Consider the following 24694-nt stretch of genomic DNA (forward strand, 5'->3'; position numbering starts at 1 on the left):
GGGGCGGGGACGGAGGCAGGCTGGTCCTGCAAATGTTTACACGCGAGTAACTTTGGCAACAAAATTTGTGCTGCTGGCGTCAATGGGAGCGCTGCCATAAGGAAAACGATTCATGTGAACGCAAAGGTAATTGCACCGAGAGGTTAGTTTGCAAACCCCAAACTATTTGGAGTAGGCATTACAGAGCCGGACTGGCTTAAGGCATCAGCCCCTGTGACTGTGGCTACTACACCCTCTGCTTCTGTAGTGACTTGATGAGATCAGCTTCCCAGCGTGCATTAAACATTTCCAACCCTCGTGGAAGGGACTGGGAAAAGTGGACACGTGTCTGAGTGTGGAGACAGCTGATAATGTAAGATTGAGGATATATATCAACTGCCCCAGCCTGGAACAGGAGAGGTGGGTTGTGCTTTGGGGCCCCCATTGTCTTAATTGGGTACTTAGGACGAGGCAGCCCTGCCAAAACCTCACCCCGTTGGAGGCATACACCCTCCTTTTTGGATGCTTTCTTCGCTGTGCAAATCCCTCCTAACCTATGCTCCAAACAAACCTTAAAACAAAACAAAACAAAAAAAACCTTAATAAATCTCCCCGGATTTGCATTTTACTTAGCGTGGGTAATAGAGATTTTATAAGTGCTCATTTCCTCTTGCAAAGGGTGTAGTCACATAATTTTCTGTCTCTCTCCTTTAATTAATTGCTTGACCTCCAGTCAGAGGTCTTGCAAAGGCAGAGCTAAGTGTCCCATCGTCTATATAATAATATTTCGTATATGTGTGTAGGGATGCCTTTGTTAAAGGGAATGACCTTTTCCATTCTTGGTCATGGTGAATAGTATTCTGAGTCTTATGATGGGGGCTGAAGTGACTGTCTTGCAAACATTTCAGGGGAATGTTTAAATCAAAATCCAAACAATTTTCATGTAAATCTAGATAAATGTTACTACTAAAAGGGAAATGCTAGACTGAGCACAGCGTGGGTGTGAGGGAAGCATAGCCTCCCCTTACTCTGAGGAAGGGCTCTCCCCTTAGTCTGATGAACAGAGGGCTTTAAAGCAGTCAGTTCCCTGTGTGTATAAAACATAAAGCAAGGGTGGTCACCCTGAGCCTGAGGAGGAGCTAGAACTGATCAATGTATATTGCCAGAGTCACAACCACATCTCCCTGATAGGAGTGGTAAAGGAGGCTACTGCTCTTAAGGCACATATATACACTGTCCTATGTATGTGTCACACACACTCCTCTCTGTCTCTCACTCACATCCCACCAAATACTTGTTGTTCTGTGGTTGTTAATACTTGGTATTTCCTGCAATGCACATGTATTTTCTGTAATAGTACTCTTTCACAGTGTGCTATTTCACCATTTTAACTGATCTATATGTATTTTGAAATATTTCTCTCTCCTACACTTTAAATTTAATTCTTTGTACAGTGAGTTCTAAACTACCTGACTTCTCCTGGCTGGATTAATTATCCATTTAGTAATTTTTTTAAATATATAGATTATATCTAGGCTTTTCCTTTTTTTCAGTGGTGGTGCATCTGTGCACATGCCTCGGTGCACATAACACCTATTGCTAACATGGATGAAAAAAGTAAGCAGGAACATGCCAGCAGTACAAGCACAGCACCCCTCAAATGCCAGATGGACTGCATCCAAGGAGGCACATTGTCTGTTCTGTTCTGGAACCCAGAACTGCTGTCAGTAGGCCTGGCCATGGTAATATATCAGCGACCTCCCCACTGGCTCCCTCCACCTCCCATCTGCTGGCAGCTCCCACAGATCCATGCCTCCTGCCCCCTTCTTGCCCCAAGCCTCCTGCCCACTGCAATCAACTGTTCTGTGGCATGCATGAGGCTCTGGGGGAAAGAATAAGGGTGCAGAAGGCTCAGGGGAGAGAGGTAGAAAGCAATAGTGGTCTGAGCTAAGTGGGGGTAATGAAGCAGAGCTGCGGGTTAGGTAATGAGAACCCCTAGCACATTAGGAAGTTGGCAGCTGTAGCTCCAGACCCAGAGTTGGCACCTATGTAAAGGAGCAGCATGAAGCTCCAGAGCCACAATTTGGCCATCCTGGCACTAAAGTTTGAGGATGCATCCTTGTATCAATGAGGATTTGTATCAGTGAGACTCTGCTGGCCTGTCTGCTTGGATCCATTGCAGGATTAGGGTCTAAATTAATATTTAATATCCCTTTTTAAAGCTGTTTTTAACAGATGTCTGTCTTCTGATATCTGTCTAGAAGAAAAGAAAAGCCTCGGGCACACAAAGCAAGAAGATGCATCACTTTCAAGACAGAAACTATTTGAGGGAAACCAGAAAATTAGTCACACATTTTTCTCTATGCAAGGAATAATGGTGAATATCTGCTGTATGTAGAAAAGAAATCTGTGAGCAATTTTTCGGCTTTTCTTCAAATAATCCGTGCTTTGAAATGGGTGCTTTTGGGTTCAGGAGATGCTACATTTTCTGCAGGCTATTTTACTGTATTTTAAGAGAAATATTTGCAACTTTAAAAAAATCTGTTTTCAATTCAGACTTCTTTACATTGTTCAGATCTATTAGAAGACCTGCTTAGCTTTAATCATTGGGAGATGTCCCATTGAAGGAGCATCATAGAGACTCGGGGGTTTAAAGGTTGGGTGGACTGTGAACAGGCATGGTTGTTGCACAGCATGGACTCAGGGATGTGAAAGGGGGTGGACGGGTGACTAAGAACAGGCATTCAGTGCTGTGTTCCTGTGCTATGCATCAAGAAATGGGGACTGGTCTTGGAGCATGCTCCAAACATGCCACAGTCATGCCATGCTGAGATCAGGGGAACTGAGAACAAGTAGGTTCAGTGTATGTGTTTAGGCGCTCAGTGTTGAGATGAGGGATGAGAACATGTAACAGATGAATGGAATAGTGCTATTGTTTGAAGCTAATTTAACCTTTGTGGTATTTTCTGATTCCACACCTCTGCAAACATCCTGTGCAAAAGAGCAACAGGCAGAGCCCTTTCATCTTATACTGATATGGGATAGGGACTCTGGTGTACCTTTTTCTCCTTCTACTTCCTTGTAGTAGATGTGCTCCTCACAGACCCACCTAGAGAAATGCACAGCTAAGATTAAGTCTCCTAAACCATACATGCCACTCAACCTTAACTCTGCAACTGGGGAGATGACCATCGTCACAGTGAATGTAACAATACCTTACCCACCCTAAAAAAAAAAAAAAAAAAAAAAAAAAAAGCTGCTAGTGTCATGGTGCCCACCATGCTCCATATCAGCATTTCTATTATACGCATTGGTGTAATTGATCTTAATTGTGTTCTCTGGGGCACCACAGATGGAAGATGCTAGCAGGGTTCTGGCAGAGCTCACAGTGGCAAGACTGGTTTCCTGAGACATTTTGAGAGCAGGAATCAGAGGGTTTTAAAGATGTAAAGTTTTCTCTGACTTAACCTGACACTGCTCCTTTTTCATTCTAAATGTAGAATGCACTGAGATCTCCCTGAGGTACTCTTTATTGGGGTGATTAAAGGGGACAAGATAAGATAATAGCACTGGTGGTGGTATGGGATACCATTACTGTAGAGTGCATCTCCTTGTTTTCCAGTGTTTTGTTTTGTGAAGTGTATTTCCTGATGCTCAGTTATGTCAGTTTTCACGTGTCTGCTTTTACATTCTGGATGGGGCATTGCTGGCACCCTAACTTCCTTTTAACTATCAAAACAAAAAAGCAGTCAAGTAGCACTTTAAAGACTAACAAAGTAATTTATTAGGTGAGCTCTTGTGGGACAGACCCACTTCTTCAGACCATAGCCATACCAGAATGGCTATGGTCTGAAGAAGTGGGTCTGTCCCACAAGAGCTCACCTAATAAATTAGTTTGTTGGTCTTTAAAGTGCTACTTGACTGCTTTTTTGTTTTGATAGTATATAGACTAGCATAGCTTTCTCTCTGTTCCTTTTAACTGTCTTTTGCTAGTGAAAAAAGGACAAAAGTCCTGATTCCACGCTGCCTCAAACACAGGAACAGTTGGAGGGGGGGAGTAATAAAACTGAAGCCCTCAAACACTTAAAAGATTTTGAATATATAAATCCCAGTTTATTGTGTACAATGTCTCCAATTTCTCTAAGTAGAGAAGGCCTGGTGCATGGCATGTGCCACTGGGGATACAGAGAGGGTTGCAATTCCCGCTGTCAGCACCAGATGGCTGTCAGGCTTTCCTTTACACCACCACTCATGTCTCCCTGGTCAGCAAGCCAAGAGTTGGGGACACAACATGATCATTAATATTTCCTGTAATCAAACTTATTTTAGGCGACTATAACACACTTTACTCGGAGTACACATAGTACCTACCCTAAAAAGTTTTTCTCTCTCTCTCTAAGGTATTTATCTGGCCACCATTATTGAAGTTGCTGAGTGCTTTAACAATCTTGAATGTGTTTACCCTTACAACACTCCTGTGAGGTAGGAAGCTGCTAACTATTATCCACCTGCTATAGATGGGTTTCACAGATGTTTTCACTGACATAAGAGTTATATTTTTGTTGTTTTGTACAAGATCCCTAATACATACTCATTTTCCCCCTTTAAAATCCTAAATGGAGACAACATACTACTAGCTTTTTTGTCTCAGAGTAGCCATGGTCAGTAAAATAGTGCTGACTTCATTTTTAAGAACAAGAAGTCCTGTGGAAGATACAGACTAACATGGCTACCTCTCTGATTACTTCATTTTTAGTTCCCCTGACTGTAAAACCACAGTGCCTTGTCCTGCTCTGTTTTCATTTTGGAGTAAGTAACCAGTGTTAGATATTCCCCAAGTAAGAACCCATCTTTTTGGCCAGTGAATACATAGGCGAGAGACTAAGGCCAAGCCTACATTACAAACTTTTGTTTGTCAGAGTATGCGGAAATGGGAGATCCCAGACCAAAAGTGCTGTACGGGCAAAGCCCCTCACATAGACCCAGTTAGTACTAGCAAAACTTTTGTTAGCATAGTTGATTTTGGTGGAATAAGTTCCTCTGGCCAAAGAATGGAGTTTTGCCTGTATGATCTGTGTCCATGCTAGGAGCGCTTTGCCTGTATGATATACTAGTATAACAAGTCTAGAAAAGCACCTCTAGACTTACTCATTGTTAACTAGAGAGTCGACAGTAGAGTTAGAAATTGAACAAGGTGATTATCTAGCTCCCTAACCACTCGTCCACCCTTCCTGTTATCTCAGGATATCAACCTGCAGTAAACATCCTTAAAGAGAGGAGGAAATGAACAGGGCTTTGTAATTAAAAAGAACTATCTGGAAAGGAGAAAAAACAAACCCTATTACACTCCAGGGGATTGGAGAGAGCCTCTATCTAGCTCCCTAACCACTAGTCCACCCTTCCTGTTATCTGTTTTCAGGACATTATCTTACACAAGCCAACACCTTTAAGGATGCAGGAGGAAGTGAGCAGGGCTTTGCAATTAAAAAGGGCTGTATGGAAAGGAATAAAACCAAACTCCATTACACTCCCAGGGGGCTGCCTTTCCCAGCAACCATGTTTGCTTAGCTGCAGTTATGTTGAGGGAATGGAAAACTTTCTGTTTCCATATCCAGTAGCTTTCATTGGGTATGTGCTGGGGGAGTTTATTGGGGGGGGGGAAAAGTGGGGATTAAAGAGGGATTCCCAGGCAACAGCTGCTCCCATCCTGTACAGGGAAGGGCCTGTTTTTTTTTTCCCCCACAGGCCAAGGTATACCCAGATCAGGCAGAGGAAGCAGACACTGCCCCCAAAGGGGATCTCAGAGATGAGAGCACAGCGCAAAACCAGGCACGGGAGTTACCAGGGTTCTCCTGCACCAGCCTCCTCCTCCTCCCTCTGCTTTGCCTTTCAGTCGGTGTAATTTTTCTTTCTTTCCCCTGCCTTCTTGCAACCCTTCCTCCTCCTCCTCCCCTCCCCTCCCTGGTCTCCCTCTGCCCCCCACCCCTCCCTAACTCATCCGTGACCTCCCTCTGACCTCTCCCTCGCCCCCCACCCCTCCCTAACTCATCCCTGACCTCCCTCTGCCCCCCACTCCCGCACCCCACTCCTCCCTGGTCTCCCTCTGCCCCGCTCCACTCCCTTCAGCCTCCCTGGCTCGCCTCTCCTCGCCTCCCCCCCGCCTCTTTCCCTCAACGCGCAGGCGCCGCTGCCCGGCCGGGCGGGGAGGCCGTTCCCCTAGCAACCGCGCGGGGTCCCGCCGCGGCCTGGGCCCCAGCGAAGGAGCCGCAGCCATCGCCCGCCCGGGAGCCGAAGGGGTCCCGGCCTGGAGCCTCCCTAGCGTGGGGGAGCGGTGTGCGGGGCCGGGAGGGGGATGGGGCCCGCTCCTCCCCCGCCGTGATGCTGCTGAGCAGGAAGCCGGAGGCGCCCCTCACCGTAGGTAAGACGGGGGTATGGGCCCCTAACTGCGGGCGGGGGCTGCAAACGGGGCGGCCAGTGGCTCCTGCGGGAGTGGTGGGGGGGCGGGGAGGGAGCTCGACCTGGACCCCCCGGGCTGCACCGGGCGGGGCGGGGCGAGGTGCGTTGGCCGCATGGAGCGCGGGGGGGTGGGGCTGGGTGTGAGCTGGGACCCCTGGAGCTGGGGCTCGACCTGCCTGGTGGGGTGCGGGCTCGGCAGGGGGAGGGGCTCCCCCGGTGAGACAGACGGACACCCTTGAGGGGGGGGGAATGAGCGATTAGAGGGGTCACAATAAGGAGGGAAAGTGGTGGGGGGATAATCCAGGGCGGGGAGGGCTGGGGGCGAGACCCCGCTAAGCGCACGTGGGAGTGGGAAGGGCTGTAGCGACGGGAGACTGGCTGAAAGCCAGCCGTGCCGTGGGAGTGAACGCGAGCGGCGGACAGCCGAGCCTGGCGTGGGAATCCTTTTCCCACGGCGGGGTTCCTCGTCGTCCCAGGAAACCCGTGGAAGCCCAGTTCTTCCTCCAGACTTTTCCAACGAGACTGGACAAAGCACCGGAGAACAACAGATCGTGACGGGCAAGCCCGTTCTGGCCAAGGCGTGAAATAGGCACACAAAAGAAAACTTCCTTCTGCGGTGATTTTAAATGATGCTGAGCTGCTTTCAGGGTTTACTGTGGGTTTTTTTGTTTGTTCCCCCCCACACACACACCCTTTTAGTAATTTAATGGCCTTGTTTATGTGTTTGTACATTTCACTCTCCCAATGCAAAAGGGGAGGATGAATAGAGCAAGGATAGCATCCCTCTACAGTATCCTAGGTGTTTTTACCTGAAATCAAATGTGGATTAAATGACTTGAAACAGGCCCGATGTCATCAGGACTTGGGCAGAATCTACACAAGCAAAGGAACATTTTTGGCATTTTTTCCTTTGGCAACTTACATCTTTGTGTTTTCAATTAATGTTTCAGATGCAGTTTTCATTTGCTGTCCTCTAAAGGAGCTCTCAGAATAGAGCAGTTTTTTATTATCCAGGTTAAAAGGAAGCTCGAGCGCATCTGAAGATTAAGAAAAGGAACAACATTTTCTCACTCTTTTAACTTTGTATCTTCATTATATAATTCTGTAAAGATGTATTCTACCATTCCCTTCTGTGAATTATACAGTGTATTTTTAACTTACTGTTTAGCACCCTGAATATATTACAGTATACTGTACAAAACATTTTCAACAACACAAGTTTACCAAAAAGCTGGTGATGCATTGTTATGAAAAAAATAGTTCATTCTTTATACGCAACAGTGAATAAGCATGTTCTGTCATAGCAAATTAAATTAGATTATCACATTTCACCTTGAGCTTGTAACTGGATTTTGTCAGCAGAACTAAAATGAAAAAACAATTAGTAAAATGGTTTAGAGCACTGTTTTTGTATCAGAAGGACAGTATTTATATCATGGGGCATGTCATATTATTTTGATATGAATATAGTTAGTACTTTTTGCCGAACACACTGATATTTTGACTGGAGATCGTTAACAAAACTCGAGTTGTAATGTTGACAGCTTTAGCTAACTTTTTTAATTACAATCACAGGACTTTGTCTGTTACTGCACTAATCAATACAGTACCTTTTTGGGCCAACCATTGTTAGTAACAATGAATCTCTTGACGTTGGTTCCACCATGTCAGTCTACAGAGAACCTACTTTAAAGAGTAGTCTTATCCAATACTTAAATGCATATTCATTTTCTATTCTCATTCTAAATACTGATAGTTCAGGATTATCATTCTTTTTCCTTCAAATAGAATGTTGGTTAAAGACTTAAGGATATTTTTACCCTGCAAACATGACAGATGAGTATATTTTAAGAGAGGCTCATAGTTCTATTTTTTATTTTTAAAAAAAGAGCCAGAAACTAGGGTTTGCAAAGCGCTGTGTAAACAGTTAGGGTCGTTAAAAGAAGTAAAACGGTGGAGTAGCTCAGTAATATTTAGCTATGATGCTCTTGTTGTTTTTTAGCTAATAAATTAGCAAAAACTCAATGTCTTGGCAAAAAACTTGGAAATAGTATTACAAAAGAGAACTTTTAGGAACTTTCACAAGTGTCTTGTTGTATTGGTGCACATGGTTGTGACTAACTGGCTTCTATATTTGGCATGTTCAGCAAGGTTTGGAGACGGATTGTATGATTCCTACATGAGAATAGATCAGATTAGGTACCCAGACTCTACAAATGAAGAACACAGCCCTTCTGGACTTCCTTCGCTTGGGAGAGCTAATGTGAGTAATTTTCTGACTTCTTGCATTGTGTTATCTGGTCGTTGCTGACAAAATTATATAAACTTGGTAGTCAAATAGTAAATTTATAATGCTAAATATCACAAGCTTGTCAAAGCTCATGAACAAACTTGGTTTTTACTAACTAACAATAAAAACGGTAGCATGACGTTGTTTTTGTCACTGAACCATAAGCAAATCCGAATAAGGTAATTATAATCTATTGTCCGTGCTTTGATCACAAAAATTAGGTTACAACCTGTTTGGGACCTCATGCCATAGCACATCATATACTGATATGTATGGGGGTTTATTAACCCACATCTGTAGTCTACTTTAGTGCACACTTACATTTACTGCCTTGCATGAAAGTCCTGGCAATAATGGACATAATATTAGGAACAACAACCAGTAGTTCTGTTTTTACAAATGGGCAATTGTACATGCACCAAAAATAATTTAAAAAAGTGCTATATCTATATAACATAACCAGATATTTTCACAACTGTATTAAAATCAACTCTGGAACTGAGGAGACATGTCAAAAATAGCCCCTTGATTTCTTTGTTTCTGTGTCCCATCTCTTCTATTCTTCTTCATCTGTATTTTGTTTAAATTGTCCATTCTTTGGGACAAGGACTTGTTCTTTCTTGTTTGTAAGATGCCAAGCATGGTCTTAGTACCAAAAAATAATTAGTAGTATCTTGCTCAGCAGAAATTAGGAAAGCATGTGAGAATGAAAATTTTAAGCACTTTTTAAGGAAAAAATATTTAGATTGAAGTGATACTTGGTTTCCTCTTTTCAACATTTTCTGTTTGTCACATATAAAATTGCATTAGTATTGCAAACTCCAAGTACCCTCAACTGCCTCTCTTTTCAATCTTAGTCATTTACCTTCAACTGAAAGTTTCTGCTTTAAATTTAGTTTTAAAAGTAATAGTTGAAAGACTTGAAAAGGCAGAACATTTAGCAAAGTGGCTATCCATTTCCTTTTTATTCAGAATGATGTTCTTCTGAGCATGTGAAACCCTCTGAGAAAACTTTAGTGGCGTAACATTTTGTGGTCTATCGTTTCTTGGCTCCAGACAGCTAATTTATCGCAAAAGTATACCATTTTACACGTGAGCTCAAGTTAAAATTGTAATGTGGGTCAATCTGCCATAGTCATGTGGTGCATTAGCCTGATAGGACCTCTGCTTCTGAGAACTTAATTTCAGGCCTTGATGCCTCTGGGTTATGTTGATAATACTGAACAAGGTTTGAGGTCTTGTCCAGAAGTTAATTTTGTTGAGAGGTGTTTGTGGAGAAAAGGGGACTCTTGGTTTCCCCATTGATATAAAAAGTATTTTTTGTTTAGTTATGAGAAACTTGCCACAGGCAACAGCATTAGTAGAACAAATATTTCTTGCTCAATGGATAATATGTAGAAGCATTGTTATGCATGAGCCCAGTCAATTTGTGCCATCTGTACCTGTGCAAGGAAAGCCTTGCAAATTAAGGCTGCCATGGAGATGCACTCAATCAGTGCAGATATCTGACAGGCCTGTAACAGTCATTCTTTTGCAGTTATAACTCTTGATGAACTGCTGATATTTCAAGTTGAAGCTAGTAGCATGTAGTAAAATAGAGCATAACTTCAAGCTCAGACGTCTTTTGTGAGGTGAGACAGGTCTGATTTCCCCAGCAGTAGTGGTAGTCTAAACTGTCGGAAGACTTCAGGATAAGTCAAATAGCTAGAGGACTAACAACACTGTGGATACTATCAGAGAGGTAGCCATGTTAGTCTGTATCTTCAAGACAAACAAGAAGTCCTGTGGCACCTTATAGACTAACAGATATTTACATATAATAAATAACAAGTAACAAATATCTGTTAGTCTATAAGGTGCCACAGGACTTAACATTGAGGATGTAATCTTGCCACTTGTGATAATTAAAAACATACATAAACTACCTTTGTCTCTATAAAGGAGATGATAGTCGCCATTTTTTAAAAAAAAGCTTTCCCCTTATTGTCTCTGCAGCATTTTAAAACTAAAAGGAATAACAAGTAAATCAATAAATATTACTTTATTATCATTTTAACAGGGTTTTTTTGGGGTGGCAGGAGGAGAGTTTTCCTTTTTTTTTTTAAGCACCATTCAGTTGCAGGAATCAATTAAACTAAATTAGTCAGTTTCACCTGCTGGGTCTCAAGTTCTGGAGCAGTTTGGGTTTCTATCTCTGCAAGGAATGACCATGATCAAAATATTTTAAAAAGTACTCCTCTTTTGTATTTCCCTTTCTGCCCTTCCTTTTCTCTTTGTGGACCCTAAATTTTGTGGCAAACTACTTTCTAGTTGCCTTTGAAGTACATCGTCATTTGGAGAATGATTATACCACTAGTGCAGTGTAATTCTAGCACTTAATTTGAATGTTGATGACAGCGATATAAGAGAAGTGTATGTAGTGAGATCTAAGGCTCTGTTTGCATTCTAGGATGTCTTCTGAACAAGACCTGGGTTACAGGACAACATGACAAAATTATTTATTTGTGTTCCAGGGCATCTTGATCAGGTTGTCCAGGACAAGAACATAAGAGATCTACAGTGCAGTATATCAATGTGAGATTTAAATATAAATTAAAGGGTAAATTAGCCTTTTTTAAATAGTGAAACTCTACCTTATCCCCTTTATTCCTGAATTGTTTTTTAGATGTTAATTTTAGGAAGGCACAGGGGAAGGAAGAGAAAAAAAACTGCGAAGTGGTTGGTGTGTGACGCAGGAATGTGCACAACAATGGGTCAGACTGCATGAAATATTTTGATTTTTGAGCTGATCTCCATATTCCACTAAAGAGTTAAGCACCCATCTTGCTGTTTTTTAAATGTGTTTTTTGAGCTTTGAGAAAGATCAGTGTTTAGCTTTTAAGCCCAATGTCCTTTTATATCCTAGCATGAGGAGTGTCAAATGGAGGTCATGCTGGAAACAAAATACTGAACTTTTTCAAAGCATTTTGTGTGTATGTCAAATATATCATATCCTCTACTCAAACTGACTTCATCTTGAAAAATCAGGTGGGTTTAAAGAGCTTTCTTATAAAGTATTTCAAACACCTGCAGTAAGTATTCTACAGTGGACCATTAAAGTGCTGCTTCAATCTTAATTGAAAGCTCTGAGAGCCTTCCATTAAAAACATATAGTCAGTAGTAACAGAGAGAAAGCCATGCTAATCTTTATACTATGAAAACAAAAAAGCAGTCCCGTAGCACTTTAAAGACTAACAAAAAATTTATTAGGTGATGAGCTTTCGTGGGACAGACCCACTTCTTTAGATCATAGCCATACCAGAACAGACTCAATATTTAAGGCACAGAGAACCAAAAATAGCAATCGAGGTTGACAAATCAGAAAAATATTATCAAGATGAGCAAATCAGAGAGTAGAGGGGCAGAACGTGGGGAAGGGAAGTGAAGAATTAGATTAATCCAAGTATGCAAAAGAGCCCCTATAATGACTTAAAAAATTCGCATCCTGGTTCAAACCGTGTGTTAATATGTTGCATTTGAATATAAGAGGGAGTTCAGTAGCCTCTCTTTCCAATCTGTTGTGAAAATTCCTCTTCAGTAAGACGCAAACCTTCAGGTCATTAACAGAATGGCCCACTCCATTAAAGTGCTGGCTGACTGATTTGTGGATCAGGAGTATTCATTGATGTCTGTTCTGTGCCCATTAATTCTTTGTCTAAGAGAGTTTGAAGTCTGTCCAATATACAAAGCATCTGGGCATTGTTGGCACATGATGGCATATATGATGTTAGCTGAGGAACATGAGAATGTGCCTGTGATTCTGTGAATAACCTGGTTAGGCCCAGTGATGGTATCTCCAGAATAGTTACGTAGACAGAGCTTGCAATGGGCTTTGTTGCAAGGAAAATTTCCAGGACTAGTGTTCCTGTGGTATAGATTGTGATTGTTGGTGAGAATCCTCATAGGTTTGAGAGGTTGTCTGTAGGAGAGAACAGGCCTGTCACCTCAGGCCTTCTGGAGTGTGGCATCCTGATGAAGGATAGGTTGTAGGTCTTTAATAATTCGTTGCAGTGGTTTGAGTTGTGGGCTGTAGGTGATGACCAGTGGTGTTCTGTTCTTGGCTTTTTTGGGACTATCTTGGAGTAGCTGGTCGCTGGGTATTCATCTGGCCCTGTTGATTTTTTTTTTTTTTTTATTTCTCCTTGTGGGTAATTCAGGTTCATTAATATCCGGTAAAGATCTTGTAGTTTTTGATCTTTCAGTAGGATCAGAGCAAATGCGATTGTACCTAAGGGCTAGACTGTAAACAATGGATTTAATTATGTGTGCAGGATGGAAGCTAGAAGCATGGAAGCTAGAAGCATGTAGGTAAGTATAGCGATCAGTGTGTTTCCAGTACAGTGTGGTACCGATCAGGCCATCCTTGATTTGTACTGTAGTGTCCAGGAAGTGTATCTCTCAGGTAGAGTAATCGAGGCATAAGTTGATGGTGGGGTGCAGATTGTTAAAGTCTCTGTGGAATTGTTCTAGAGTCTCTGTACCATGGGTCCAAATCATAAAGATGTCATCAATGTATCGTAAGTAGAGTGGTAATAGGGGATGAGAGCTGAGGAATCATTGTTCCAGGTCAGCTTTAAATATATTAGCATATTGTGGGGCCATGCAGGTGCCCATAGCAGTGCCACTAATCTGGAGATATACGTTGTCCCCAAATCGGAAACAATTGTGTGTGAGAACAAAGTTACAGAGGTCAGCCACCAGATTGGCTGTGGTGACATCTGGGATGGTATTCCTGATCGCTTGTAATCTGTCTTCGTGTTCAATATTAGTGTACAGAGCCTCTCCATCCATGGTGGCAAGATTGGTGGTGTCAGGAACTTTTCCAATGTTTTGTAATTTCCTCAGGAAGTCAGTGGTGTCTCAGTAGTTCTCCTTCAGTGGCTTTTCTTCCCTTACTATTATGGAAACTTGTATGAAAGAGGGTTGCTGCTTAATCCTCATCTGAAGTTCTAAGTTTCTTGCATAATCATTTCTCTAGGGCCATTTATTTAAGAATAATGGTGTAGAGAAGAGAGAATTGGCAAAATTTTGAAATGACAGAATTATTTGTAGACTAAAGAAGACTGTGAGATACTTGGCAGGAAGTTCATGAAGCTAGACAAATAGGCATTGTGTGATGGAAGATGAAATTTGGGTTATATCTGCACTAAAATGAAGATCGACACTGTTGCGGTTGATCTACCCAGGTTAGGTTTAATAGGAATGTGCTAAATTGAACCTTGAGGGTGCCCCATTGACTGCAGAACTCCCCACTAAGGAGTAAGGGAAGTCAACAGGAGAGTTTTTCCTGTCAACCTCCTACAGCAGGGCTGCACTGGAAATTCGACCTAAGGCAGGATGACTCAGCTACACTATTCTCATAGGTTGAATTTCCTATCTAGTGTTGACTAGCCCTTAGTGAGGTTCTCTATTGGGCATACAGTCATAGCCCTTTAAAATCCTTTCTGTCCTGCATAATGAGTTCATTTAAATAACACAGAGTTCTTGTGCAAAGAATATCCTTTCTTGTGGTACCGGTAGACTTTTTAAGGGATAGAGCTATATGCTTAATCAGAATCTGCCACCATAGTAGATACGTGGGCTATGGTTACACTAGTGAGTTTTGCTGTCTAAACTCTGGTATTGTCAACAAAACTGGTGGGATGTGCACACACAAAATGCGTTTTGTTCACAATATGTCGACAGAAGTCAGCACTTTTACCAACAACCTTCTGTCTCTCCCAGCTGAGGAAGAGCAGCTTTTATCTAAACGTTCAATCAACAAAAAAGCTGTGTGGGCGCTCTGGGGTTGGGGTGGGGGGGTCTTCTCTTGACAGACAAGGCATCCAGAACAATGGGCAGCCCTGTCTGCTGTGCTTCTGGGTACCTGTTTTGTCGAGAGAGCAGCCGGGCAGTCCTCCTGCTCTGCTGACAGAGCGGAGTGCTCTTCCCATCAGCTTTTGTACGTGGCCACACTCTGTTAACAGAAATTTTGTCAGGAGATCTCTTCTGACAGTGACTTCTATTGACAGATCACTGTAGTGTAATCATAGCCGTTGTCACATACAAGATTTCTGCTACGGTGGCAGAACAGTTTTCAGACCTCTTTAAAAAAACAACAACAAAGCCCTGACAGCAATAACTCAGTCTTGTTCCAAGTTGTAGTTTTCTGTTCATTTGCAAATTTACCATTTTGAGCTTTTTGCCTTTCATTCAGAAATTTGCGGTGTCTCTTACCCTTATATCAGTGGTTTAGCCGTAGACTGAAAGAAGAAAATATTTAGCCTATATTTTTGGTTAGTTCCAGGAAAGGTGTGCCTCTTACAACGTGTCATTCACCTTTGTAGACAGATACAGCACTGAAAGAAAGAGCCTGTTCCCATGGCCTAATAATCACTGATCTGAGAGAGGCTTCTACGGGAAGTCTGTATTTTCTGAGCTTATGTCATGAAGTGCATGCTAATATTTCATTACAGAGCCAGCAAATTGACTCTTATCCAGGATGGAGGATGGGGATATTTGTGTAGCTGTTATTGGCAAAATAATCATTGCTCTTATTTACTGACTGTGTTGAGATGGTGGATTGTGTGTAACTGAAAAGTAATCAGGTTTTATTGCTCTGGATCTACAGGTTTGTTTATATTTTTGCTTGATTACTAAGCTGCTATTTTAGTTTCAGGGACTGGGCTTGGCACTCATCTCACATCTTTATTGAGATGAAAGGCCAGAATGGAAAACAGATGTTGCTGCACTAGTCTTGACTTTCTCGGTGTTGCATAGGATAGTAGCTCATACTGTCTTCCAGTGCAGAATGCTGCGGAAACTAACGGAGTATAATTATGAATGAGTTTATTACCTTTAAAATAAAGGATGGAATTTCATGGAGCTCAGCATTTGCTTATTTGAATCCTGTGAAAATGACAAGTCTTAAGTATCTTCCACAGTGTTTTTTCTGATGTTTTTATTGTCAGTTTTGCTATCTTATGCAGTTGTGTGACTCCCTTTAAAATCCATTGGTGGTATGTGTGCATATCTGAGAGCCCTTGTAATTTGTTTTATCATCTTCCTCCTGTTTGCTGTTGTCCCTTTTTCTCCCTGCACCTTTACTTCATCCATCATGAATTCCTGAACCCTTTCCAGTGTTCCCTGTGAGCTGAGCGCTTGAGTGGCCACCCAGCAGAGAGTCAAGTGCCACACATCTGATTAGCAAGAGAGCCTCTGGTGACCACAACTGGCAGCATGTGTTTATGTTGGTGGTGCACAGTTGTACATGCTTTGGTGCACTTAACAAAATTTATTCCATCCAGGGATGGAAAAATTAGAGGGAATACTGACCCTATCCCTGTTACTCTGTCTCTTGTCTCCCCTCTGCTCTCTTGTCCACATAATATTCTTTACCCCACTGCACACATTCATGCTAGACTGCATATCTCAGACAGGTGCAAGCTGCCATCTGGCACTGCAGCATGTTTGCAGCACCCACCTCCAACGCTAAACATAGCAATACTGGGCTATACACCTGCCCTTCTCTTGACTAGATGCATGCTATGGGGCATAGGAATTTGTGCCCTTTTATGCAAGTCTGCTTACAGTTTGCCTTTTCTGTACAAGAAGATAAAGTGTATTTATACATACTCCATTTTTAAAAATTGGTTGCATTTGGTGTACAATCAAGTATATGCTAGTATATAGCTGTGATGAGAAGAAATAATTATATAAATTATGTAGTACATGTAAAGTACATCTGCACTGTGAAAATAAATGTGAAACCTAATGCTGAAGTTCAAGCATTTTGTTTTATGTGATATTGTAATCTTATTCCATTTTTAAAGTATTTAAGATTGCTTTTCTCCACCTTATAGGTTACTAGCAGCAAACTCATTATGAAAGATCATTCTCTGACTGGAAGTCAAGTCAAAGTTGAGCAGCTGTTTGAGGACTCTGGCAATAAGAGAAACAGTACTCTTCAGTCTGCAGGAATCAGTAGTTCTGAAAGATCTCTTCCTTCCTTGCCAAAAGATAAAAGTACAGACAGCTTAAGCACAACCAAATCTTGCGGAAGTTCATCAAAAGCACACAAAGCTATCTCTCAGGCTCCAGAGCAAGCAGTTAAGCAATATAAACATCAGTTATCTGCTTATGAGCAGCAAGAAATATTTAACTTTTCTGAAATTTACTTTGTGGGTCCAAATGCAAAAAAGAGGCAAGGAGTAGTTGGGGGCCCCAACAATGGAGGATACGATGATGACCAAGGTGGATACATTCATGTGCCTCACGACCATCTTGCTTACCGATATGAAGTACTTAAAATCATTGGAAAGGGCAGTTTTGGACAAGTAGCTAAAGTTTATGATCATAAACTCCACCAGCATTTGGCCTTAAAGATGGTTCGCAATGAGAAGAGGTTCCACCGTCAAGCAGCAGAAGAAATTCGGATTTTGGAGTATCTCAAGAAACAGGATAAAACTGGCAGCATGAATGTTATTCACATGCTAGAAAGTTTTACCTTTCGGAACCACATATGTATGACCTTTGAGCTTCTGAGCATGAACTTGTATGAGCTGATCAAAAGAAATAAGTTTCAAGGGTTCAGTGTGCAGTTGGTACGCAAGTTTGCCCACTCTATATTACAATGTTTGGAGGCTCTTTATAAAAACAAAATCATACACTGTGACCTGAAGCCAGAAAATATACTTCTTAAACAGCAAGGACGGAGTGGCATCAAAGTTATTGATTTTGGGTCCAGCTGCTTTGAGCACCAAAGAGTCTACACATATATTCAGTCTCGATTCTATCGTGCCCCAGAGGTCATTCTTGGAAGCCGCTATGGGATGCCTATAGACATGTGGAGTTTTGGTTGTATTCTAGTAGAACTGTTGACTGGATATCCTCTTTTTCCTGGAGAAGATGAGGGAGACCAGCTGGCTTGTATGATGGAGCTTCTTGGAATGCCACCTCAGAAACTGTTAGATCAATCCAAGCGAGCCAAGAACTTCATCAACTCTAAGGGTCATCCTCGCTACTGCACTGCAACCACCCATACAGATGGGAAAGTGACCCTCAATGGCAGTAGATCACGCAGGGGTAAAATGCGTGGTGCTCCAGGCAACAAAGACTGGGTTACAGCATTGAAAGGCTGTGATGATCCCTTGTTTATAGAATTCTTAAAGGAATGTCTTAACTGGGATCCTTCTGCACGCATGACTCCAAGTCAAGCTTTAAGGCACCCTTGGATTTGTAAGCGAATGCCCAAACCACCCAGTACTGATAAAAACATGGGTAAACGGATATCTAACTACACAAGCTCTTTTCCAGGCATAGGTTCCAAGTTGCCTCCAGTAGTTGGAGTGGCAAACAAGCTGAGGGCTAATTTAACATCTGAAACAAATGGCAGTATACCTCTATGCACTGTGCTACCAAAATTGGTCAGTTAATAGAAAATTATATATTCCCAGAGTACATACCTTGTATTTTAATTATCTACTAGAAATGTGTAAGATGGGTGAAATGCAGAGATTTTTAATGGATTTACTTTTTATTAAAAACTAAATCTTGTATAAAAAAAGGTGAATCAAAACATAAACATTTGAAGGGCTAATTGTTTTATCGAGCTGTTTCAGTTGAAGTGTGGTGCATATTACATCACTTGATAGGTAACAATCTGTACTGGTCAGTGAGGTTATACATTTTAAGAGTTGTGTTTAGCAGCACTATTTAAAAAAGGAATCAAACAATTTCTTATCAGGACAGTTTCAGTTAGCCATATGCTTTGGCACAAGACAGCACTTGGAAAAAAAAAAGATTTTAAAAAGAGTTCTGTGGGACAGAATCATATATGCTTTTAATTAATCCCCAAGTGAACTGCTTAAATTTGGATGAAATTTTATACATTTACTGTTTTTAAAAAAAAAAAAAAAAAAGTGTTTTAATCTAAAAAGCAAGGATGTTGCTTTCCAAGAGTGGCGTGAAATATGTTTTAAAACAAAAACTGTCACATTTGGTAGAGTGATAAGAAATTTAAGGGTTATGGTGACTTGAAAGTTTGTACTGGGGAAAAGTTTGTTTTGTTTTTGTTTTGTTTCCAGTGGTGTTCTGGCAGGTGGCTGAAAGAATGAGGTGCCTCATATGCTGTTTTGAGTGCTTCAGATACAGACATTCATACTCTCTCCCGCTCCCAAGCAAGAATGTGAAATGTTATGACCAGTAGAGACAATAGCACATCTTGTCAAGGCTGTTACTCCTCAGAGCCACATGGTCTAAGAGGATTTCATTACAAAAGATCTAATTCCTTGCCAAGTGTCTGAAATCAGCTTAAAATACAATGTTAGAGTCTTTACAAATGCATCATTTTAAATTTGCCAAGCTTCTCTATGGAAAGTTTTATATTAAGATAGGAAAACTCTCAGTTACATAATCAAAGCAATTATTGGCGTGATTTGCAAAGTATATTGAAAGAATGTGTCTTTCTGGGAGAATGGGAATGCATTTTTCACTGTGTTGCATTTAGTTGTATCCGTCTGTGAAATATATGATGATAAAAGATCCAGTCCTGAACATTTTGTCAGCATATGGCAGGATCAGAACCAAAATTAGGCAAAATGGGCTTTGGGTCAGGCTCAATGGCAGTGAGAAATGTTCTCAAACTGGTAAATATCATTGTAAAACTTCAAGAAGACAGCACAAGTTGAATATATACTTGTTCTCATCTCTGATTCCTTCAGGAAGTTGGCTATGTTATGTTGTAATTTTTCTACACATCACTTAAATCAATAAGCTTTATAACTGCATTAACTTAAATTAATGCAGCTTAGCATTTATCCATAATACATGGGTAAATGTGTGTCACGTGCTAACATGTGGTCCTGATGTGATTATGTTATAGTTTATAGCAATTCATGAACAATTTTTCTCAATTGGCTGGCTAAAGTAATTTTTTATTGGAGAGTCAAACAAGCAAACTTTTATAAGAGCTCTAAGATGCCCATGGTTTTAGATAACATGAATACATATGGAACATCTTAGAAGAAAGAGTAGTTTAGTCTACCTTTAGTACAATCTTAATTATTCTCATGAGGTAAATATAATTTGTGGAGAAAACACCACGGGAACCATAGAGGAATATTCCAGACAAATTAAAAAGAGAACAATGTTCCATATATGAGGGAAAAGTCATTACTGTTGTTTATATTATTGTGGAGCCTATAAACTCCTTTTACATTTTCGATCCTTGTTACACTAGGCACCGTACACACACATGAGGAAAAAAGTGCCTGCTCTAGACAGCAATGAACACTGTCCTGAATGCCAAAGGTTTTTGATCTGTTAAAATACTGCATGAAACAAGATTAGTTTAGTGTTGCTTCTCCTAATAGCCAAGAACACTGTATCTACCAGTTTAGATGGCCTCTCTTACAGTGTTGTCATTTGAGATGTGTGATACAAAGCAGAAAATAAAAAAATGGCAGAAACACACCACTGCTTTTACCAGAAACATTTGTTCACATTGACTCTTGTAAAGCAAGGTACATAATCAGATGCCTAACTTTCAGCACATGAATAGTCCTATTGAACTAGGACTAATCATATGTTTAAAATCAGGGACATGGTTTAGGTACTATGCTTGATCAGGGCCTTTGTATAGACATAGCAGATAAGGAAAAATATAATTTAGAGGGTTTCAACTCATTAAAAGATACATTCTGTGAAAAAAGTCAGAACACAAATATCATCCTCATTTATGCCTATTAAACACTGATGACATCTGTAGGATTTTTCTGGATTATATAGTTTAGCACAAAATTTAGCTCAATCTTCAAAACCTATGAGATGCATTCTAAAATAGGTAATAAATCAGATACTCAAGTTCATACAAATAAGGGAGATCAAGAGAGTCAATCCTGTAAACATTCTGCATTCTGAACATCCAATAAATTGCACACATGCCATGCTTGAAAGGATTGGGAGGTAGAACTCAGACACATTAAGCTGTCCAACAGCATCATTTACAAGAGCCATTCATGTTTGCAATCACTGTCTTGTCTGAGATATAGTAGAACCCTACTAATTTTCACTTCTCTACTTATTATAAAGCCAGGGTGCTTTTATGAGCTCTAAACTCACTATCGTAAGTTTACTAAGTATAATATCAATATATTTACTACTAAGTTAAATGTGTGCTTAAAACAAGAAAGTTTGTTGCAATAAATGAAAAAAATAGGTTTTCTTTGGTAGTGGTGCATTGTCCCCTGTTATTTTCTCTATTTTGCAAATTAGCAAGACCTGAGAGGGTCTCTCAGGCGTTACTGAGGTTCTACTGTAATTTAAATCATGTTCTCATGAAGCACAAAATGGATGTAATTTATTGAAGTTTACAGTAAAATCATAATATCGAATTTCTAATGGATTAGTTCAAACTTCATTTAAAAAATTTCCTTACAACGTTCTTTATATTTTACAACACATAAGGTAGACTTTATATTGTAAATAACCTGCTGTTTCGTGCATGGGTTTTATTCTTTTTAAGAAGTGTGGATTGTAGTGATTTAGTTTTAATTTAAATTTGCGAATAATAAGACATAAGCATTGCACACAACACTCAGCTGTTTACTTTTACACTTGTAGCGAACGTGACTATCCAAGATGCAAGGGAAAATGTGGTTCTATTTTGAAAGTCAGCTGCACAGTGGAGTACAATTTTTCCATTATAGATTAGGATAGAACATAACATTTAAACACAATCTGCATTACGTACTCAGGGTTATGTAAGGTTCCCTGATAGGTTGGCTTTTATTAATATGGATTATTGAAAAAGTTATTTTCACATTTTTACTTTTATACAGTGCAGTTGGATTTTAGTAATCTTCCTCATGCTACAGTTGCTCTTAGAATTTTTGGTTTTTCTGCCTACCTAGTTTGAGTAAGTCTTCTAGTCTAATGACAGTTTTACAAACTAACCTAATTGGAAAGCATTTTTAAAAGGTGTTTGAATTCTGGAAGATAATTTTTGTGCAACTGTGGTCTGAGAGTCAAAATCTGGTGTAGTTCATATTAACTGTGATCCCTTTGGACTTGGGTACAATTAAAAAAAACTGGTAGCTTTTTAATGGTACTCTGACGGTACTGAGACCTCATTACAGTGATGCTCTGAAAACTACCTCTGCATAAATGACACTCACTTTTTTAAAAAGACACTCACTACTAACCACAGCCACCACCCGTATTCCTTTTAACAGTAATGTATGTTTTGGTTGTGAAGCACATACATGATTATCTCAGCACTGTTTTACTAATCCTAGCCATAAAAGCAAAAAGCTGACTCTGCAACCAAAGCTGTGTTGAAAAGGGTGTATTCCAATCCCCTGCCTGACAAAGTCTTTAATGCAGTGGTGGAGGTGAAGAACCAAAATAATATGGAAAGATTTGCCGTACTGTACTTCAACGCACTGTGTAATTGAAGACAGATGCTGTGTATCCAAGAATTTTTTTTTTAACAGACAAACGTGTGGATGCAGTTGTTCCCCCTTCTTCCACTTCCTCTCCTGCCCTGACAGAGTTGTTGTTCAATAGGAATTTTGGGTGCTCTGCAATTTTGAAAACTGGGCTCTGAGATCTGATACCCAGTTCTTGTTAATGATTTTATCATGCTGCTGTTTTTAGTAAGGAGTCAGAGCTTAAATTTAGGTATGCGTGCGCACACGTGTGTGTATATCATACTTCCTTTAGAAGAACCATCTGTCTGATCTAAAACTCCACTGATGTTCTATTAAATACAGCTTCTTTATTGCTACTACCACCATAACATACAACCCCTTGGCTGCTCAGAACAGTCTTGTATAGGAGAACATTGTTCTATCTGCATTTAAACAGGGTGTATTAAGTTTACATTGAATAATACCCTTATAAATTAGCTAACTGATTGAAGTCTGTGTTGCTGAAAGAACAAACCATGTTCCCTGTTCATAAACACTGTGCCTTACTGTTTTAAAGAGCCTACACTTGTCTCAGTGCGATCAAATTACTCATCAGGGTTTCTCATACATTGCAACTTTTCATACTGAAAGTCAATACATAATTTACAGGATAGCCATTTTATTATTGTAAATACTGTTATGAGATATAATATGGTGGAAAATGTAAAAAAGAGTAAGGTGCATGTGAACTTAACATTTTATCTTTGTGAAGGAACACTTTTGAGAGAAGCCAGTTTTAAACTACATATGTAAATGTAATGAACAAATATTTCCTAAAATTGTACTTCAGTTCATTTTTTAAAATAAATACATAATTTTCTTTAGCAAGTCTTGTGCAAATTCCTAAAAGAAATATTTGACTTTAAGTGCCTTAATTTTTTCCAGTTGGTATAACCTAACTTGTGCTGGCCACTCTGATAGTGAATTAGAGAGCATTTGAAAACTGTTAGCTTTTACAAGAGACATTGACCATGTTGTGCAATCTGGTATGTTTTGTGTGTGGTGGGAGGGAACCAGAGGATTAAGTGAGAAGAGAAGCAAGCAATAATTATACTAAAAAACAAACCAGCAACAGGGAGAAAAAAAAAGCTACAATGTAATGTAATTGTGAGGGAAAGGAACTAAAATATCATCTGCCTGAATTTGTAGTAAAAAAAAAGCTTTTGTCAGACTCAAAGTTTTCACCTTCTCTGTGTACTTAATCTCCTATCCTTGAAATGGTAGAGGAAAACATGCTATGGACAGCTATAATTTCGGTGTGCTCATGCTAAATGTGAATGACCTGACAAATGGTCTTCTCTTTAGCAGGGCTGTGTTTCAACATCTCAAAGTTTTGCCATAGCATTTTTAAGTCATCACTTTCTTATTTAATACATTGGAGGTTTTTGTTGTTGTTGAGCTAGAAAATCCCTTTAATCCCTGACTGAAAAGAAAAATACAGTAATAGCTACTTAGGAAAGATTTGCTTTTAATAGAAGCCTATGTTTGTGTACAGTGGGCTACCCTTTGAGATATTGAAATAGTTTGAAGCTGAAGTCACACTTCAATAAAAAGACCTATGTAGCAACAGCATACAGGATTAAATCTTGCATGTTTCATAAAGAAGCATTTAATTTTTGTTACATCAGTCACTGCCAATTATTGACCAATTTAACCAACTGATCTAGAGCAAAAAAGTAAATTCATTCTCTAATGATTGATTTAAGGGTAGCATTCAGTATGCAGACTTCTATAGCAAGCTAGAGTGAGTGGATTTTCCTTCACTGTTCAGTGCATTGAATAACAATTTGTTTTAATTAAAAGAAAAACGTTTACAATCCTAGGCCTGTTGTAAAATAAATACCCATTGAAATTTGAGAATCGTTGAGAAGTTTTTTGGGAACTACGTATTTTCTCTTCCACGTGTGTGCCAAGACCATTTATTTTGGTAGGACTTTCACTGTTAGCAATGTTTTTCAATGAGAATATTATCTGAGTTTGCAGTATTCTCATATATAGTGTCCTTTAAGATATTTCACATCACATTGTCATACTGTGTATTTATAAAGTAGTAGTAGATGAAATCTGTAATTCAGAGGAAATACAGTGGGCAGAACTATGCACTAGCATGCAGTTTTGTTTAATGCTATAGTTTCAGGAAGCAAGGAATTTAGGGGCTTCAGTTAGACAGATTAAAGAATTTCCACATAAGATCTAGATTTGTCTTTGTGCAAGTAATTAATTGAGTAGTTGCTTGCCAATATGGGGAAGAAATTCACAACCTGGCCAGTAATTTGTAGTGTGAGATATATGCTTCCACTGTGGAAACCCTAGCATTCACTAATAAACTTGGATTATGCAAAAGAAAAAATTACACATTTGGAAAGAGTCATAAATCACTTGGGCAGGCAGTAGTTGTAAAGACTTACTTTTCTGTGTAACACTATTTCTTTGAGTTCAGTAGTTTCAGTTTTTAACTCTTTGCAGCAGCAGGCATAACTGT

The 24694-nt window shown here is 40.1% G+C and overlaps 1 protein-coding gene and 1 long non-coding RNA gene across 5 annotated transcripts; both read left to right on the forward strand.

Annotated features, from left to right (window-relative positions):
- Nucleotides 1–7: 7 nt before the first annotated feature.
- Nucleotides 8–2346, forward strand: LOC142001883 (uncharacterized). The gene is made up of 3 exons (XR_012642581.1): nt 8–126; nt 1533–1721; nt 2241–2346. It is a non-coding gene; the product is annotated as an uncharacterized LOC142001883 (long non-coding RNA).
- Nucleotides 2347–6073: 3727 nt separating this feature from the next.
- DYRK3 (dual specificity tyrosine phosphorylation regulated kinase 3) lies at nt 6074–23992 on the forward strand. Of its 4 annotated transcripts, XM_074977518.1 has the most exons (4): nt 6142–6397; nt 8583–8698; nt 11239–11324; nt 16606–23992. In XM_074977518.1, exon 4 carries the CDS (start codon nt 16627–16629, stop codon nt 18175–18177), a length of 1551 nt encoding a protein of 516 aa, XP_074833619.1. In that variant the 5' UTR covers nt 6142–6397; nt 8583–8698; nt 11239–11324; nt 16606–16626; the 3' UTR covers nt 18178–23992. The 4 variants fall into 4 exon arrangements, with proteins under 4 accessions (XP_074833616.1, XP_074833619.1, XP_074833618.1 ...); XM_074977515.1 differs by lacking the exon at nt 11239–11324 and having other exon boundaries at nt 6074–6397; XM_074977517.1 differs by lacking the exons at nt 6142–6397; nt 11239–11324 and adding an exon at nt 6806–7090.
- Nucleotides 23993–24694: the final 702 nt, after the last annotated feature.

Source organism: Carettochelys insculpta, chromosome 26 (assembly GCF_033958435.1).
Source record: "Carettochelys insculpta isolate YL-2023 chromosome 26, ASM3395843v1, whole genome shotgun sequence".
NCBI lineage: Eukaryota > Metazoa > Chordata > Testudines > Carettochelyidae > Carettochelys > Carettochelys insculpta.

Coding starts and splice junctions, on each gene's coding strand:
- DYRK3 (XM_074977515.1), top strand. CDS start 6,358: ATGCTGCTGAGCAGGAAGCCGGAGGCGCCCCTCACCGTAG. Junction 6,398..8,582: donor GGAGGCGCCCCTCACCGTAG/GTAAGACGGGGG, acceptor TGGCATGTTCAG/CAAGGTTTGGAGACGGATTG. Junction 8,699..16,605: donor CTTCGCTTGGGAGAGCTAAT/GTGAGTAATTTT, acceptor TCCACCTTATAG/GTTACTAGCAGCAAACTCAT.